General features: G+C 35.6%; 1 protein-coding gene across 4 annotated transcripts in view; it reads left to right on the top strand.

Moving 5' to 3' along the window:
- MAPK8 (mitogen-activated protein kinase 8) overlaps window positions 1–17,135 on the top strand; it is a 113,151-nt gene that overhangs the window by 68,101 nt on the left and 27,915 nt on the right. For all 4 annotated transcript variants that reach the window (XM_035023587.1, XM_035023594.1, XM_035023581.1 and 1 more), the window contains exons 2-5: window positions 3,354–3,524; window positions 7,888–8,017; window positions 13,471–13,529; window positions 13,619–13,757. In XM_035023587.1, coding sequence (XP_034879478.1) covers window positions 3,403–3,524; window positions 7,888–8,017; window positions 13,471–13,529; window positions 13,619–13,757 — 450 coding nt within the window. In that variant the 5' untranslated portion in view covers window positions 3,354–3,402. The remainder of the gene's footprint in view (window positions 1–3,353; window positions 3,525–7,887; window positions 8,018–13,470; window positions 13,530–13,618; window positions 13,758–17,135) is intronic.

The following is a 17,135-nucleotide window of genomic DNA, read 5'->3' on the forward strand; positions in this document are numbered from 1 at the left end:
TAAATGTCCAAATGGTATATCCACACAATAGTAAAAAGGGATGCAGCACAGATGAATAGTAAATGCATTAGGGCAGGGGCACCTGGCTGGCTCATTCGGTGGAGCATGAGACTCCTGATCTTGGGGTTTTGAGTTTGAGCTCCACATTGGGTGTAGAGATACCTTAAAAAAATAAAATCTTAAAAAAAAAAAAAAATTAGGGCAAGTGAAAGAGCCAGATACACAAATTATGTAATGCTGTGTGATTTCATTTATATGAAGATCTAGGAAAGACACAACTAAGCAGTTCATTGATTGCCAGGGGTGGGTGGGAAATAGAGGGCAGGGATTGACCCACAGGGAACATTTTTGTGGTGATGGAAATAATCTATATCATGGTTTGGGTTGTGGTTATAGGATTGTATACATTCATCAAACTCATGAAATTGGACAGTTAAAGTTGGTGCATTTGCCTTGCATGTGCTGTTTGTTCTGCCTAGAAAGCTCCCTTCTCTCTGTGCCTGATTAACTCATATTCAATGTTCAGATCTTGCTCAAACATCACAGCATCAAGGGAATTTTTTCCTGAGCCCAGACTAGCATAGTCTTGCTTCTGTTAGCATCCTGCCCTTTCCCTTCACACTCTTATCACAGCCATATTGATACACAGGCAGATACTAAGCAACATAATAAGGTCTCTTCATCTGTCTTAACTGCAAGCTCCATTAAGGGGCAGATAGATGCTGATTACTGTTGTGTTTATTGTATCCAGCATAGTTTGACTCAGGTATGCCAGTAAATATTTTGCAGCTGAGAGCATAAATGAGTAGAGTTTTTTATTTCTTGTTTGTGGGAGTGGCAGCTGTGGCTTTTGTGGAGGGTACCACTGACTGGGCCTACCTACTTAACCTTGGGTACTTTGCTGTGCCTGTTCCTGGGGAGTTGTGTTAACTATCATCACTCAGCTGCTGCCACAGCTTAGTCTTGACTTCTGTGTATGTACCATGGGCACTCCTGCTCCCGGGCCATTCTGTTCTGGGAATTGAGAGAAGCCTTTCCTTGCTATTGGAGGCTCTGTGCTCTGCCTCTGACCATATGTGCACATTACCAGAGACCATTACTATTGTCTCCAGGCCCTAGGCAGACCAGGTTTCCAGGATCAGTGTGTAGAATATTTGATGAGGGACCTGACACCCAACACTTCCCTCTCTTCCTCTTTTCACTTCTCTTTCTTTCTCCCTATTTCCCTACTCTGGTAGACAAGAGGGAATTGGGTTACTTTAGGAAATTGGTCTGGGTACTCAATACCTGTATTTGATCATCCTATGAGCATATCTGAATGTTTAAATCATTACCAAACTTTATTCTTTAATTTCTGGTCTGTCTGCTTAGGCAGAATTAATGACATTTGTCATTTCAGACATTTCTCTCTGGAATATTACATAACTAGTTTAGTTACTGATTTTGGAAATATTTCTCTGGCCCTTCTTTAATGTATCCAAATCATTTATCTGACTTCTCAATTGCTTTCAATTTACTTACCTTCTTTTTTAAAGCTTACACTGTTTGGACTTTTTGTTTAGTTTCATCACATCTAAGAATCCTCATTAATTTTAATTTCATCTCTTATCTGGATTAGTACAATATCTGGATTAGTGCAATAGCTTACTAGTTTTCCTCTTCCAACTTTTGTTCCCCTCCTCTTGCAGTATAATCTCCCAAGTAGCAGGCAGGATGCTGGTCAAGGTACTCTTGCTCTCCACTTCCCAGTGCCGTCCATCCTACTCTAAGAATTCAACTGTGTTAGAATCCAGTTCATGAGCTTCTACATAGTCTGGCCCTAGGGCCCAACATAGTGCCTGGCACAGGTTAGGCACTTATTATTTGTTAAATTGATTTCTTTGCATTGTAAGTCTTTCAGGATTTTGTTTTTATTTTTGTTTTTGTTAGCATTGTCTTAAAACCGTACACACACAACACACTAATTCTTTAGACCTAACTGGTTTCTTGGTTTATTGTGGGATATGGAGAGTAGTTTGGCACTGTCTTATGTGCATTTTAGGAATAGACCACTTTCATCTAGTAGGAATGGGTAATGGGTTTGTAAATAAATACAACTCAAATAGGTGGAAAAAGACTTCCTTGGTTTGTAATTGGGCATGTGGTAAAGAGCTGTGGTCAGAACTTAGGTCATGCTTTTGAGGCCCCACACAATTCAGAACAGTATTGTTTTATTTCACATCCTAATATACTAAATGTTTTTCTCTATATATTTTCTCTTATATTTTCTTATTTTTAACTTTATTTTGTATCTTCTTATTTTATCTTATATTTAGTACCCTGCTTCTCATCCTTTCAACAATTATAACCTCAACGTCTGCATTACACCTAGTTGTTGCTGTTGGGGATCAGGGGCTCTGTTATCGTGGCAGCACTGTGCTGCTCTGTATTTGTTAGGGGTAGGGATCATACATGCTAACCAGCTCACTAGCCTCCCACTTGGTTGTTTCTTCCATGTCACACTAAATGAGATTGTGAATTATTTTTGAATGAAAGTTTATCAATTTCTCACAAAAATTAAGGTTTCCGTATTTTATAAGAAACACATAATCAACATGGATGGGACTGGAGGAGATTATGCTAAGTGAAATAAGTCAAGCAGAGAAAGTCAATTATCATATGGTTTCACTTATTTGTGGAACATAAGGAATAACGTGGAGGACATTAGGAGAAGGAAGGGAAAAATGAAGGAAGGGAAATCGGATGAGAAGATGAACCATGAGAGACTGTGGACCTGAGAAACAAACAGGGTTTTAGAAGGGAGGGGGGAGGGGGGATTGGTTAGCCCGGTGATGGATATTAGGGAGGGCACATACTGCATGGAGCACTGGGTGTTATACGAAAACAATGGATTGTGGATCACTACATCAAAAACTAATGATGTGTTGTATGGTGACTAACATAACATAATAAAATTAAAAAATATATATATAAAAAGGGCTGGTTTTAAATTTTAAGCTATGAAAGTGACCTTAAAAACATGTTTCGTTTAATTGTTTGCTTTTTTTGTTTGTTTTTATAGTTTTCCAGTAAGTTAAGGCATGTATGCATATTAATACTAGTGACTTGTAGTGGAGAAACTGTTAACCCTTGTAAAAGTTTTGTTTTGTTTTTAACGATCAATCATATCCTTAAGTATAGCAGATGCTAACCAAACTCTGTGGTATTTTTTTCTTTCTAATTGTGTTTTAATGAAGCAGCTCTTTTAACATGGTATAGCAATCTGTATTACTATCAGTGAACAAAGTGAGGACGTGAATTTTAAGATTAAATAAATTCATTTTGTTAACATCACATTTTGTTCCATTTTGCAGCTTCTTGGTGAATATTTGGATGAAGCCATTAAATTAATTGTTTGCCATCATGAGCAGAAGCAAGCGTGACAGCAATTTTTATAGTGTAGAGATTGGAGATTCTACGTTTACAGTCTTGAAACGGTATCAGAATTTAAAACCTATAGGCTCAGGAGCTCAAGGAATAGTATGGTAAGTTTTTACTTCCAAAAATTAGGCAAAGAATCATTAACTGCCATTTTTTCGTATATATACCTTGGTAAATATTTAACTTGCCTCAAATATTTAAAACTATAAAGTTTAAATTAAAGCTATAACATGGCAGACTGTTTTGTTTGCAGGTTGATTGCCTTTACTATTCATTAAACACAACTTTATAAATCACTGCCATCTTTTTAGAAGATTTTTTTTTTTTTAATTTTATTTATTTGACATAGAGAGATGGAACACAAGCATGGGGAGTAGGAGAGGGAGAAGCAGGCTTCCTGCTGAGCAGGGAGCCCAATGTGGAGCTCTATCCCAGGATGCTGGGATCATGACCTGAGCTGAAGGCAGATGCTTAACTGTCTGAGCCACCCAGGCGCCCCCCTTTTTTTTTAAAGATTTTTTTTTTTAATTTTATTTATTTGACATAGAGACAGAGAGGGAACAGCACTGCCATCTTTAAATATAAAGTATGATTAAATACTTTGTCACAAGCCACGTAAAGACAAATATTATCAGGAAAGAATAAGTGGCATGCTTGTTAATTCCATGTATACATCTATTCCCATAGCTAGTTGTTTAATAAGAAGATTGACTTAATCTTCACTTTCACACTATAATGAAACTGAAATTTCAGAAATCTTACTTTGCATTAAGGAAATCTCATTGAATGTGTTTCAGAACTCATATGTATCTTTAAAATTGATTTACTGGCTAATTTCTATGAAAGGCCTAGGCTTTCTAGATCAGTGTAATTCCTTTTTTTTTTTTAGATTTATTTGTTTTAGAGAGAGTGTATGCACAGGGGGAGGGGCAGAGGGATAGAAGCTCAAGCAGACTTCCCACTGAGCACAGAGCCCAATGCAGCCTGATTTCATGACCCTGAGATCGTGACCTGAGCTGAAACCAAGAGCTGGACATTCAACTGACTGAGCCACCCAGGTGCCCCAACATAATTCTTTATAAAATAAAGGGTAGAACACTTTTTAGGACAGTTCTGCTAATGATTTTAGTTAACTGAGTTAGCATAATAAGCTAATGTTTGGGGGAATTCTAAGCCTCACTCTGGCATAATTATATATTACCTCTCCTTAAACCAGATTTATTTCAGAATATATTAAAAAAAATAATAAGTGTTCATGACCCTGCAGGTCTCCCAGGTTCTAGAAAAACTCTTGCACATGTACATAAAGAGACATGCATAGGGCTGTTCTTTGCAACACCATTTATAATAGCAAAAATTGGTAACAGCAGCAAGTCTATCCATGAGAATAAAAAATTGTGATATATTCATATAGTGAAATACTATACAACATTTAAAATGAACTGGAGGTATGTTTCAACAAAGACAGTCTCAGAAATGTAGAGTTTAAAAAGGAAGATGCAGAATATATATGCATTATTGTACCATTTATATATAGTTTAAAATATGCAAAATAGGACCATATATTTATGGATGCATCCATATGTAGGAAAGTATAAAAGCCATTAATAAACACCAAACTCAGAATAATGCTTACCTCTGAAAATAGAGACAAGGGAGGGGACTTCACCTGTGATAATATATTACTTTTTAAAAAATTCAACCCTTGGGGCACCTGGGTGGCTCAGTCAGTTAAGCGTCCAACACTTGATCTCAGCCCAGGTCTTGATCTCAGGGTCCTGAGTTTGAGTTCCGTGTTGGGCTCCGTGCTGGGTGTGGAGCCTACTTTAAAAAAAAAAATTGCAGTTATGGTAAAATACTAAAATAACAGATTTCTCTAATGGGAACAGTAGCATTTATTCTCTTTCTGTACTCTTGAAGTAATTTGTAATACCAAAAATTATAGAATTTGGGTAATTTTATAAAGCATTATTGGCTGGCTGGTTGTCATTTTAACCAACCATATTTAATAAACCACAAATTAAATTTAAAGAAAATAATGTGCTACAGTCAATACAGGAAGGATTCTGAAAGCCAGCTCGTGGTTCAGATTCTAGCTTTATGATGTATTTGTGACTCATGGCAAGTTAACACTTCTAAGCCAGTGTTCTCACCTAATTTACATGGTGGTTGTAAGGAATAAAGTATTTATAAACTTCTTAATAATGTTTAAAAATGTTTTTTGTGGGGTGCCTGGGTGGCTCAGTTGGCTAAGCGTCTGCCTTCAGCTCAGATCGTGATCTCAGGGTCCTAGGATCAAGCCCTGTGTTGGGCTCCCTGCTCAGCGGGGAGTCTGCTTCTCCCTCTCCTTCTACCCCCCCCCCCATGCTCATGCACACACATGCGCTCTCTCTCTCTCTCTTTCTCTCAAATAAATTAATTTTTTTAAAAAATAAAAATAAAAATGTGTTTTCTGGGGGCATTTGGGTGGCACAGTTGGTTAAGCATCTGACTCTGTTTCAGATCAGGTCATTATCTCCCGGTTGTGAGATGGGGCTCTGCACTCAATGTGGAGTCAGCTTAAGTTTCTCTCTCCCTCTACCCCCCCCATGTGCTTTCTCTCTCTCTCTCTCTCACTCTTTCTCACTCTCTAAAATAAATAAATCTTCAAAAAATAATTTTTTTTTTAAACTCACTCTATATTATCATCAGAATCAACTGAAGAACTTAAATTTTTTTTAAAGACATCATTTTGGGCCCAGTGATAGTAAGATTCATACCGGTCTGGATTGGGGTCTCTAATTTGTGCACATTTAAGTATCAACATTAGATATCTAACTTCCTTGGATACAAAGTACTGTAACCTACTCAGATACTTTAGAGTTTGAAATATTACTTTGATTTAACAGATAAAAAATTAATAGGAATGAATTTAATGCTTAAAAATAAAGCATACTTGATCTGAAACAGTCAAAACTTCTATTTTTTTTATGACCCCTAATGTTTGTTTGTTTTTAAATTGGGGAGAACATATCTATAAATATGGCATTTTCTAACTCAAGGTTATAATATTTATGTCTGTTTTGCTATGTGTATGTATGTATACATATATACAAAATGGTTATGGCATATAACATATAGATGTGTCCATTTATGCCAGAGTACCAATGTCTTAATACATTTCTTCACTACATTTGAGATAGTAAGATAGCTAGAGAACAAACTCAAGTTTTCAGTTAGATGAGAGAATAATTTCATTCAGCAATGTGCTAACTTTCCAAATATCACATAAATAGAAGTCTTACAGTATGTTAGGTAGTCCAGTATGAAAAGCGATAACCTCATGTCTTAGTCTTTTGGTCTCAGCTTTGCTTTTAACTCTCTAACTTGGGCAAATTAACCTGGCAGTGGTGAATTCAAATGATTTTTAAAGTCTCTTTCAATCATAATATTCTATAATTTTAAGATGCTTTTCCTTATTTGTGCTTTACTTTCTCTGATCTGTCATTTGCAAAACATGCTGTTTAGTCCGTGTCATATGGTAGAAAATATGAAGAGTAATGAGGATGATGTTATATGTCGCAGAATTATAGGCGTTTCTTTAACAGTTACGAAGCAGCTTCTAATGTCCTGAGATCTAGCATTTATATCTGTAAACTTGAGTTGTTAATTCTTCCTCCCAAATTTTAGGTACTTCCTATATTGTAAAATAACCTTTAATATACCTTTATTTATGTGTTCTTTTCTCTTTCTGCATTCATTTTGTTGTGTCCAAGGAAATGGAAGTGATCTACTTATGTAGAATTCTTCAGGGAGTATTTGGGTAGAATTTATGACCACTTGTATCCTTTTTTTTTTTTTTTTTTTTTTTTTTTGATTTCATTGATTTATTTCACAGAGAGAGAGAGAGACAGCGGGAGCAGGAACACAAGCAGGGGGAGTGGGAGAGGGAGAAGCAGGCTTCCCAATGAGCTGGGAGCCCGATGTGGGGCTCGGTCCCAGGACCCTGGGACCATGACCTGAGCCGAAGGCAGAAGCCCAACAGCCGAGCCACCCAGGCGCCCGACCACATGTATTCTTTAATCGTGACCACATGTATTCTTTAATTGTGACTTTCCTTGGTGTAGGTGCAGGGTGAAGAATTCATTACTCTTAAAGTTATCTATTGGACCTGAATACTCATTAAATATTTGTGCATTGAGTGCCCATTGTATGCTAGGTGGATCTTGGAGGACACCCAACGAACAATCACTGTGTCTGTCTTCACAGTCCATTGAATATATTAACATTTTAAGAAACAGAACAATGCTATACACTGTTGGAATATGCTATAATAGGTATAGAAGAAACATACTGAATATCAAAGATTGGAAATTGATACAGTTGCATTTTATCTTTGGAGAAAGTAAGGAGTCTGCATGAATGTTTCATAAATTCAGTTTTGCAGATTTTAAAGTTTTTTTGTTGTTTTTGAATTTCTTGTTACAGTGCAGCTTATGATGCCATTCTTGAAAGAAATGTTGCAATCAAGAAGCTAAGCCGGCCATTTCAGAATCAGACTCATGCTAAACGGGCTTACAGAGAGCTAGTTCTTATGAAATGTGTTAATCACAAAAATGTAAGTGAACATTTTAGAAAATGTCTTAAGTATAGGTGAAATCAAGATTTGTTCATGAATACATAACAAAAACTTTAAAAGTATATTAGGTGCTTTAAATTCTTCTGGATTGAAGCATTATTTAAAAGGAGTATATATCTACAGTATAAATTTTTTCTCAACTTTATTAAATTATATCAAAAGAAAACAGCTTCTGAAATTTAGATTGTGTAATTTTCTGACATTTAATTTGCAAAAGGAGTTTTAAAAGAAGTACGTGTTTTAAAAGAACTTTATTTAGGCTTGATCTCATCTTCTACTTTTTGTTTTCTCTCAGGCTGACATTTCAGAAGACTGTAGCCTTAGCACAGAGATGAAATTGTTGCCATTTTACTTTGACACTGCAATTTTATTTACTAATATTAGATATAAAATTCAAATCATTTCTCCCTACCCTACTCCCACTTTTTAAAATGATGCTGATACTCACTGGTCACTTTAGGTTGAAGATAGTCTGTGATTTTATAAAGCAGTTTAGCAGAAACTTCAAAAAATATTTAAATGAAATTAGGAAAATATCCCTAATTCTTTTTCCTAATGATTATAATGACTTAAACATATAACTTTCACTCATTTTGAGAAGAAATAGTTACACTTTTTTAAACTTAAGCATACTTTTATGATTATTTTAATGGAGTAATTTCAGCCGAGAGGAAATAAACTAGGAGTGAACTGTGTAAGGGACTGTTTTATGAAGTACTAAACCAAAAGCATCTGACCAGAGATGTCTTGTGGTATTTGTACAAAGGAGTTTATAAAATAAAATAAGCTCAGTGCTTTCTGATTGCAGATAACACAGTTTACCACATTTTGAGAGCTAACTATGCAAGCCTTCTGTGTACTGGAGTTAGTAGATTAGTCACTGAGGGGAAAAATTCATGGAAGTTAAGGATGAGGCTCCTTATTTGGGGTAACATATACTGTTATTTTGAAGACAAATACATAGTGAAATATCAAATATGATATAAAGCAGTGGAAGTTTGATTGTCAAATTGTGGTAGATGGAAAATAAGTGCTGAGCTTTCGGGAGAGAAGATTGCGTGAACTTTCATGAAATGGGAAAGCTTTGGGGAAAGGTGGCCCTAGACTAATTCTTAAAAATGGGGTAAAAATTGGATTGTTGAAGGAAAAGGGCCTCCCAGAGAGAAAGAACAGCATATAAAAAGAGGTATAGATTAAAGTCAGGGACAGGGAACAAATTGTGTCAGCCATTCTTGTTCTGGATGGGAGCCAGCCATGTTGCTTGTCAGGGTTTTGTTGGTAACCTCCTACCCTCAGATTTAGCTGCTCATGCCCCCTTGTAGTCTGTTTCATGGCGATGATGGTGGTGATACTGCCTTTGTTTTGCACTGGGGACATGGCCAATGACTCCTACTTCCTGTGCCTGGGTGACTGCAAAAAAAGATGGTTCCATCGACTAGATGGAGGGCATGGAAAGCCTGTTTCACATAGTTAACCCTCTAATGGGGATGGCAAGGTCTATGCAGGCAGTACCCTTGGCACCTACAAGAGTGCAGACATAGAGTAGGTGCTCAAAACATATTTGTTCAGAGACTGAATGTAAAACTAAATACAGTTAACCCTTGAATAATGTGGGAGGGATGTCAATCCCCTGTGCAGTTGAAATCTGCATATAACTTTGACAACCCCAAACTTAATGACTGATAGCCTACTGTTGACTGGAAGCCTTACCGATAACATCAATAGTCGATTAAGACACATTTTGTATACTATATGTGTTGTATTCTTAAAGTAAGCTAGAGAAAAAATGTTACTAAAATCATAAGGAAAATTCTTACACAGTTCTGTACTGTATTTATCAAAAAAAGTCCATGTATACATGAACCCACACAGTTTGAACCCATGTTGTTCAAAGGGTCAACTGTATAGGGAAACCAGGAATGATAATGGAATTTTTATACTCCTAATGGATGGATGTTTTTTAATGTCTTGCCTTTTCAGCAGTTTCATGTTCCACACAGATCATCTCTTCGTTGGTCTAAAAATCTCTATTTTTTCTCACCTCTTTTGTGTGTGTGTGTGTGGTAAAATACACATAACATAAAACTCACTATCTTAGCCATTTTAAGCATACACTTCAGTGGTACTAGGTATATTCATATTGTTTTGTATTTCCCGCTATTTTCATAGATGCTTTGAGTTTGTTTTTCAACTTGGTCACTTATCTCTGAATGTACTTTGGTATGTCACCTAGCACACAGTACTTCATGTCTAATTGAATTCTCCAAGAGAACTGATGAGGCATGTCATCTCCTCTTAACCATGGACATTATAATCCTGTTTAGAAATCAGGTCACCATTTGATTCACATTGTCTTAGCAAGTTATTCTTTGTCACAGGCCTGCTAATAGATTACATCTTTCCCATCTTTTACTTTCTTTTTTGTTGTTTAAAGATTTTATTTATAAACCCCCAAATCAAGAGTCGCATGCTGTACAGACTGAGCGAGCCAGGTGCCCCCCCCATCTTTTACTTACTATCTTTTGGTTTTGGAGGTTAAGTATAGTACTTCCTATTTCTCCCTAGAATTTCACATATGAAATCTGGTTACTCTTCCCAGACTGTTGGGGATTGCTTTTTCTTTGTTCTGACTTTTCACTTGCTAGTTTCATATTCCAGTTTTGCTCAGGATGCCTTCATAACAGCTGAATTAGTTCATTAGTGACCCTTGGCATACCACAAAATGACATGTGTAACTATAAGAATTACCCATCTCTCCTGAATTCTTCATCTTATTCACATGGATATATGACTGGAGACATTTTCAAAAATGCCTTTTTGAAATCTTCATATACTTATCTGGTCACGTTTCTGATCTACTGCTGCTATTCTTTGTTGTCGTTGTTTTATTCACAAAAGGAAGTACAGTTTCTCAGTGAATTTTTACCTGCTCCTAGTAAGTGTTACTTCTTTCAGAGTACTTATATATCACCCAATTAATCAGTCCTTGACTTTTGTTTGACCGTCCAGTCTATGAGTAGTATAATTTCCTTTATTTTCCTTTTTGAAAAGTAAGACAGCTGTCTGTCTTAATTTTTTATTTTATAACTGCTTCTTTGAGATACAGTTCACATGCCGTACAGTTTATTCATTTAATGCGTGTAATTCAGTGGTTTTTAGTATATTCACAGATGTATTTGACTTTCCATAGTTCTAGAACATTTTCTTCACCTCAGAAAGATTCTCCATATTGTTTAGCTCTCATTTTCCTATCTCCCACAACCTTTGGCTCTAAGCAACCACTAATCTTTTGTCTTTATATGCTTTTCATCTTTAACACTTCTCTTCTACTCTAGAATTTCTCAGATATGAACAGTTTTACTATTTCTCCGAGTCTCTAGATGTGCAGTTCATCTATTTAGAAGTCAGGAATTAATTCATTTAGAGCAGCTAGATGCATTCTTATTATCACCCTCCCTATCTTAAACAAATTTGTTTGACCTCTTCTGATCTGGAAATTATTTCTCTGAGTTTATTCACTGAACAAATATTTTGAATGCCTTCTATAAGCAAAGCTTTATGCTTAGATGAATGACATAGATTCTGCCCTCATGAAGTTGGTCTAGAAAAACTTTCCCATCCCTAATTGTCAACAAGCGTTTTAAAGATGTGTGTTAGGTATCTCCCTATGGTACTAGGGCTGAAAAAGTGAATATTTCTTTCTAACAAGGATCCTGGTGTGATTGGGATGAGGCTGTTGTGAAAATGAAACTATACGACACTGTGTTAAGTGCCATAATAACATGTAAGATATTGTGGGGACTAAGTAAAGAAAATATTCAGCAACCTGTCAAGGACTAGAGGTTGTCAGACTCTACAAAAGACATCAGTTTTGAAGGTAACTGAATTCAGTAGGTAAATATGACAAGTACAGGGAAGAGTATGTTTAAAGGCATTGAAATTTTTTAAAGATAACATTATGTTTAAACTTATTTAGGATGGCTGAAGTATCAAGTTTAACAGAGAGCTTAGCAGGCGATGAACTGGGTTGATGTTCTGTCATGGAAGGAAGGCTTTGAATGTATTGCAAGGGAGTTTTGGAATTTTTTTTTCTGGCATTAAGTTTTTGAAGAGGTCAGTAATATGATCAGGTCTTTCTTTTACCATATTATAGGCAATAAAATGGAAATCATTGTTTAGGGAACCTTAATGTTAGAAGTAATTATAGCATGAACAGTCTAGATGAGATGTGAGAATCCTCTATCTATATAGTAGCACAGGGAATGGGAAGAAGAGGTTGAAGGTCAGCTGACAGTAGAATGGGATAGTATTTTTTATGGTGCAAATATTTATTTGCAGTATTTATTTTGGTGCAAATACTGAAAAAGTCAAAAATCACTGTGAGCCTTCTCTTGTAAAAGAGAAGGCACTCTGGAAAAGTAAAGGGTTTGGGTAGGAATGATAATGAGTTCAATTTTATATTTGTGAGATTTTCATGTGAAGTGGCAGTATATAGGCAATATATATTTGAGACTTGCACACTAAGCAAGGACTTTTAATGTGTATTTGGAAATTATCCACATAGAAATGTTTAGACAAAAAAACCAAAACCAAAAAACCATATATTGCCCAGGGAAAGGGTACAGGTAGAGAAAAGGATTAAAGACAGAATGGTAGGAAAGAGGGCATGCATGCCTATGGATGAACCAGTGAATAGACTGAGAATGCAGAAAACTGGGCAAGTTCATTATTATGAAAAACTGAGGGCATTGCAGGGAGGGCTGAGATTATATACAGGTATTAATTTAGGTAAGAGCTAGTAGAAGGTGTTTAAAATTTGCCTACAAATTACATAGAGGATTGTATAATATAAGTCCTTGATAATTGAGTATTCATAAATGGAATGGATATGTGGAGCTCTTTTGTTGATACAGTTTTCTTAAGGCTTTTTTTTTTTTTTTAAGAGCATTTTTAGGTTCACAGCAAAAATGAGAGGAAGGTAGAGAGATCTCCCATATACCCCCTGCCCCCACACATGCATAGCCTCCCTCATGATCTGTATCCCCCACCAAACTGGTACATTCGTTATAATCACTTGATGCATCATTTTTGCTCAAAGTCCATAGTTTACATTAGGGTTCACTCTTGGTGTTGTACATTCTTTGGGTTTGGACAAATGTGTAATGACATAATATCTACTATTATAGTATCATACAGAGTATTTTCACCTCCCTAAAGATCCTGCGTGCTTTGGTTCCCTCCCTACCCCCAATCCCTGGCCATAAAGTTTTAATATGTAAAGTAAGAGAAATTACTTGGGCTTAGAACATAAGATTTTAAAATTCTTATACAGACAGTGGATTTTTTTTAACCCATGTATTTGCAGTTCCTAAATGAAAGTATTATTAGTAGCAGTGGTGTCTAATTTTTCTGTCTCTTTGCTTTTGCCACAGATAATTGGCCTTTTGAATGTTTTCACACCACAGAAATCCCTAGAAGAATTTCAAGATGTGTAAGTTTGACAATTAAAATTTTATGTTCGTACATTATTCTTAGATTGTTGCTGTACACTTTAGCTGTCATCTTTTTTCACCCATGAAGTTACATAGTCATGGAGCTCATGGATGCAAATCTTTGCCAAGTGATTCAGATGGAACTAGATCATGAAAGAATGTCCTACCTTCTCTATCAGATGCTGTGTGGAATCAAGCACCTTCACTCTGCTGGAATTATTCATCGGGTTAGTAGAAAAAACTATCATCATATTCCTTTTTTAATTACTGAGGTGAAATTCAACTAACATAAAATTAACCATCTTTTAAAGGGTTCAGTTCATTGACATTTAGTACATTCACAACATTGTTCATCCACCACTGATAGAAAATTTTGAAGTATTTTCATTGCCCCAAAAATCCTCATACCCATTAAGCAGTCAGTTCCCATCTCTCTCTCTCCCTAGCCCCTGGCCTCATACCAGTCTGCTTTCTGTTGTCTATGGATTTATCTCTTCCGAATATTTCATATAAATGGAATCATATGTAACCTTTTGTGTTTAGTTTCTTTAACTTAGCATAATGTTGTCAATCTCGTTCATGTTGTAGCATGTTTTCAATAGTTCATTCCTTTTTATGACTGAATAATAATATAGTATATGGATGTACCACATTTTGTTTATCCATTCATCCACTGATAGACATTTGCATTATTTCTACCTTTTAGCTTTTGCAGATAGTGCTGCTATGAACATTCATGTGTACAAGTATTTGTCTGAGTTCCTATTTTCAATTCTTTTGGGTATCTTCCTAGGATTGGGTCCTATGGTAATTGTATATTTAACTTTTAGAACAACTACCAAACTGTTCTCAACAGTGGCTATACCATTTTACATTCCCTGTAGCAATGTGTGAAGGTTCTGATTTCTCCAAATCTTTGCCAGTACTTATTGACTTGTATTCTAACCATCCTAGTGAGTACAGAGTGGTATCTCCTTGTGATTTGCATTTCCCTAATAACTAAAGATGTTGAATGTTTTCATATGCTTGTTGGTCATTTGTATATCTTCTTGGGAGAAGTGTCTGTTCAAGCCCTTGGCCCATTTTTTAAAATTGGCTTGTTTGTCTTTTCATTGTTGATTTATGGAAATTCTTTCTATATTATATATATAAGTTCTTTATATATTTTATATATATATATATAAGTTGAGTTATAGAAGTTCTTTATATATTATATATAAATATATATAAAAGATACTAGACCCTTATCAGATATGTGATTTGTAAATATTTTCTCTCATTTTGTATATTGTCTTTTCACTTTCTTGATATACTTTGATGCACAGAAGTTTTAATTTTCATGAAATTCAAGTATCAGAATTATGTGGAATTGCTGTAAGGTCAAAGACATAGACCAATGGAATAGAACTAAGTCCAGAAATAAAATCACATATCTATGGCTAACTGATTTTCAACAAGGGTGTGAAAGACCATTCAACTGGGAAAAAATAAGTCTCTTTAAGAAGTGGGGCTGGGGGTGCGCCTGGGTGGCTCAGTCGTTAAGCGTCTGCCTTCGGCTCAGGTCATGATCCCAGGATCCTGGGATCAAGCCCCGCATCGGACTCCCTGCTCGGCGGGAAGCCTGCTTCTCCCTCTCCACTCCCCCTGCTTGTGTTCCCTCTCTCGCTGTATCTCTCTCTGTCAAATAAATAAAATCTTAAAAAAAAAAAAGGAAGTGGGGCTGGGACAACTGGATTTCCACAAGCAAAAGAATGAATTTGGATCCTTACCTCACATCGTACACAAAAATTAACTCAAAATGGGTCAGTGACCTAAACATAAGAGCTAAAGCTATAAAACTCTTGAAAGAAAACGTAAGGGTAAACCTTAATGATTTGACAATGAATTCTTACAAATGGTACCAAAAAGCACAATCAACCAAAGAAAAAAAATAGATAAATTGATACTGTAGTCTTCTAGTAAGTTTTGGGAAAATGAGAAAGTGTGAGCCCTCCAACTTTATTCTTTTTAAATATTGTTTTGACTGTTCAAGGCCCCTTGTGACTCCATGTGGATTTGAATGTCAGCTTTTCCATTTCTGCAGAAAGGCGATTGGAATTTTAATAAAGATTTCATTTATTGATTGTGGATTGCTTGGGTTGTTTTGCCTTCTTAACTATACTTAGTATTCCGGTTCACAGACACCCGATGAATGTCTTTCTGTTTACTTAAGTTGTATTAGTCTGCTTGGGTTGCCATAACAAAATAACACAGACTCAGCAGCTTAAACACAGCTATGAAATTGCCCTCTGAGCCTGCTTTTTCTGTATTCCCTACATTTTTATGTGTTGTATATTCATTTTCATTCATCTCAAAATATTTTCTCATTTTCCTTGTGAATTGTTCTTTGCCCCATTGGTTGTTTAAGAGTATGTTGTTTAATTTCCACAAATTTGTGAATTTTCCAGTTTTCTTTTTTTCTTGATTTCTATCTTCATTCCATTGTGGTCAGAGAAGATACATTGTATGATTTCTGTCTTTTAAAATTTATTGAGACTTACCCAACATGTAGTCTGTTCCGAAGAATATTCCATGTGCACTTAGAAAAATCTGTATTCTCCTGTTTTTGGAGGGAGTATTTCTTAAAGGTTACCATTAGGATTGCAATTAATGTCTTCAACTTATAACAATTTATTTTGAATTATTACCACCTTACCTTCACAAAAACTCTGTTCCTATATACAGTCTGTTCTTCCCCCTTATGTTGTAGTTGTCACATATTACATATTTATACACTGTGTGCCCAGTAAGATAGAAATGCAATTATTGTTTAATGCATTTGTCTTTTAAATCATACTGGAAAAAAAATAGGAGTTAGAAACCCAAAACACAGTAATACTGACCTTTTTATTTACCTATGTAATTACCTTTACCAGTATTCTTTATTTCTTCTTACAGCTTCAATTTACTGTTTAATGTCCTTTTATTTTTACCTGAGGGGCTACTTTAGCCTTCTTTATAGGGCAGGTGTAACTAACAACAAATTCCCATAGCTTTTATTTATCTCAAAGTATCTTACTTATCTCCTTTACTTTTGAAGGATAGTTGGTTAGATACAGAATTTTTGTTTGGAAATTTTTTTTCTTTTAGCAGTTTAAATGTGTCTTTTCACTGTCTTTTGGCCTGTATAGTTTCTTTTGAGAAATCAGTTGTTAATACCATTGAGGATCTCTTATAAGTGCTAAGTTGCTTCTCTTGATTCTTAAGATTCTCTTTTTGTCTTTGGCTTTCAGCAGTTTGATTATAATATGTCTCAGTGTAGATCTTCTTGCTTTTATCCTTGGAGTTCACTGAGCACCTTGGGTGTATAGATTTAGTCTTTCATTAAATTTGGAATTTTTCAGTCATTATTTTTTCAAATATTTTTTCTGCTCCTTTTCCTTTTTCCTCTTATTTGGGACTTCCATTATGCATATGTTGTACACTTGATGGTATGTCATGTCTTGTTTTCTTCAACTTTAATGTTTTGTCACAGGCAGAATGGGTTATTCATTTTCCTCACAGTGTTTTTGAGAAATGCCCCCTATCTAGCCCAAGACTAGAGTCCCACAGTGAGAATGCAGGCT

This window comes from Mirounga leonina, unplaced genomic scaffold (assembly GCF_011800145.1).
Source record: "Mirounga leonina isolate KUSES-001 unplaced genomic scaffold, KU_Mleo_1.0 Mir_114, whole genome shotgun sequence".
NCBI classification, from domain to species: Eukaryota; Metazoa; Chordata; class Mammalia; order Carnivora; family Phocidae; genus Mirounga; species Mirounga leonina.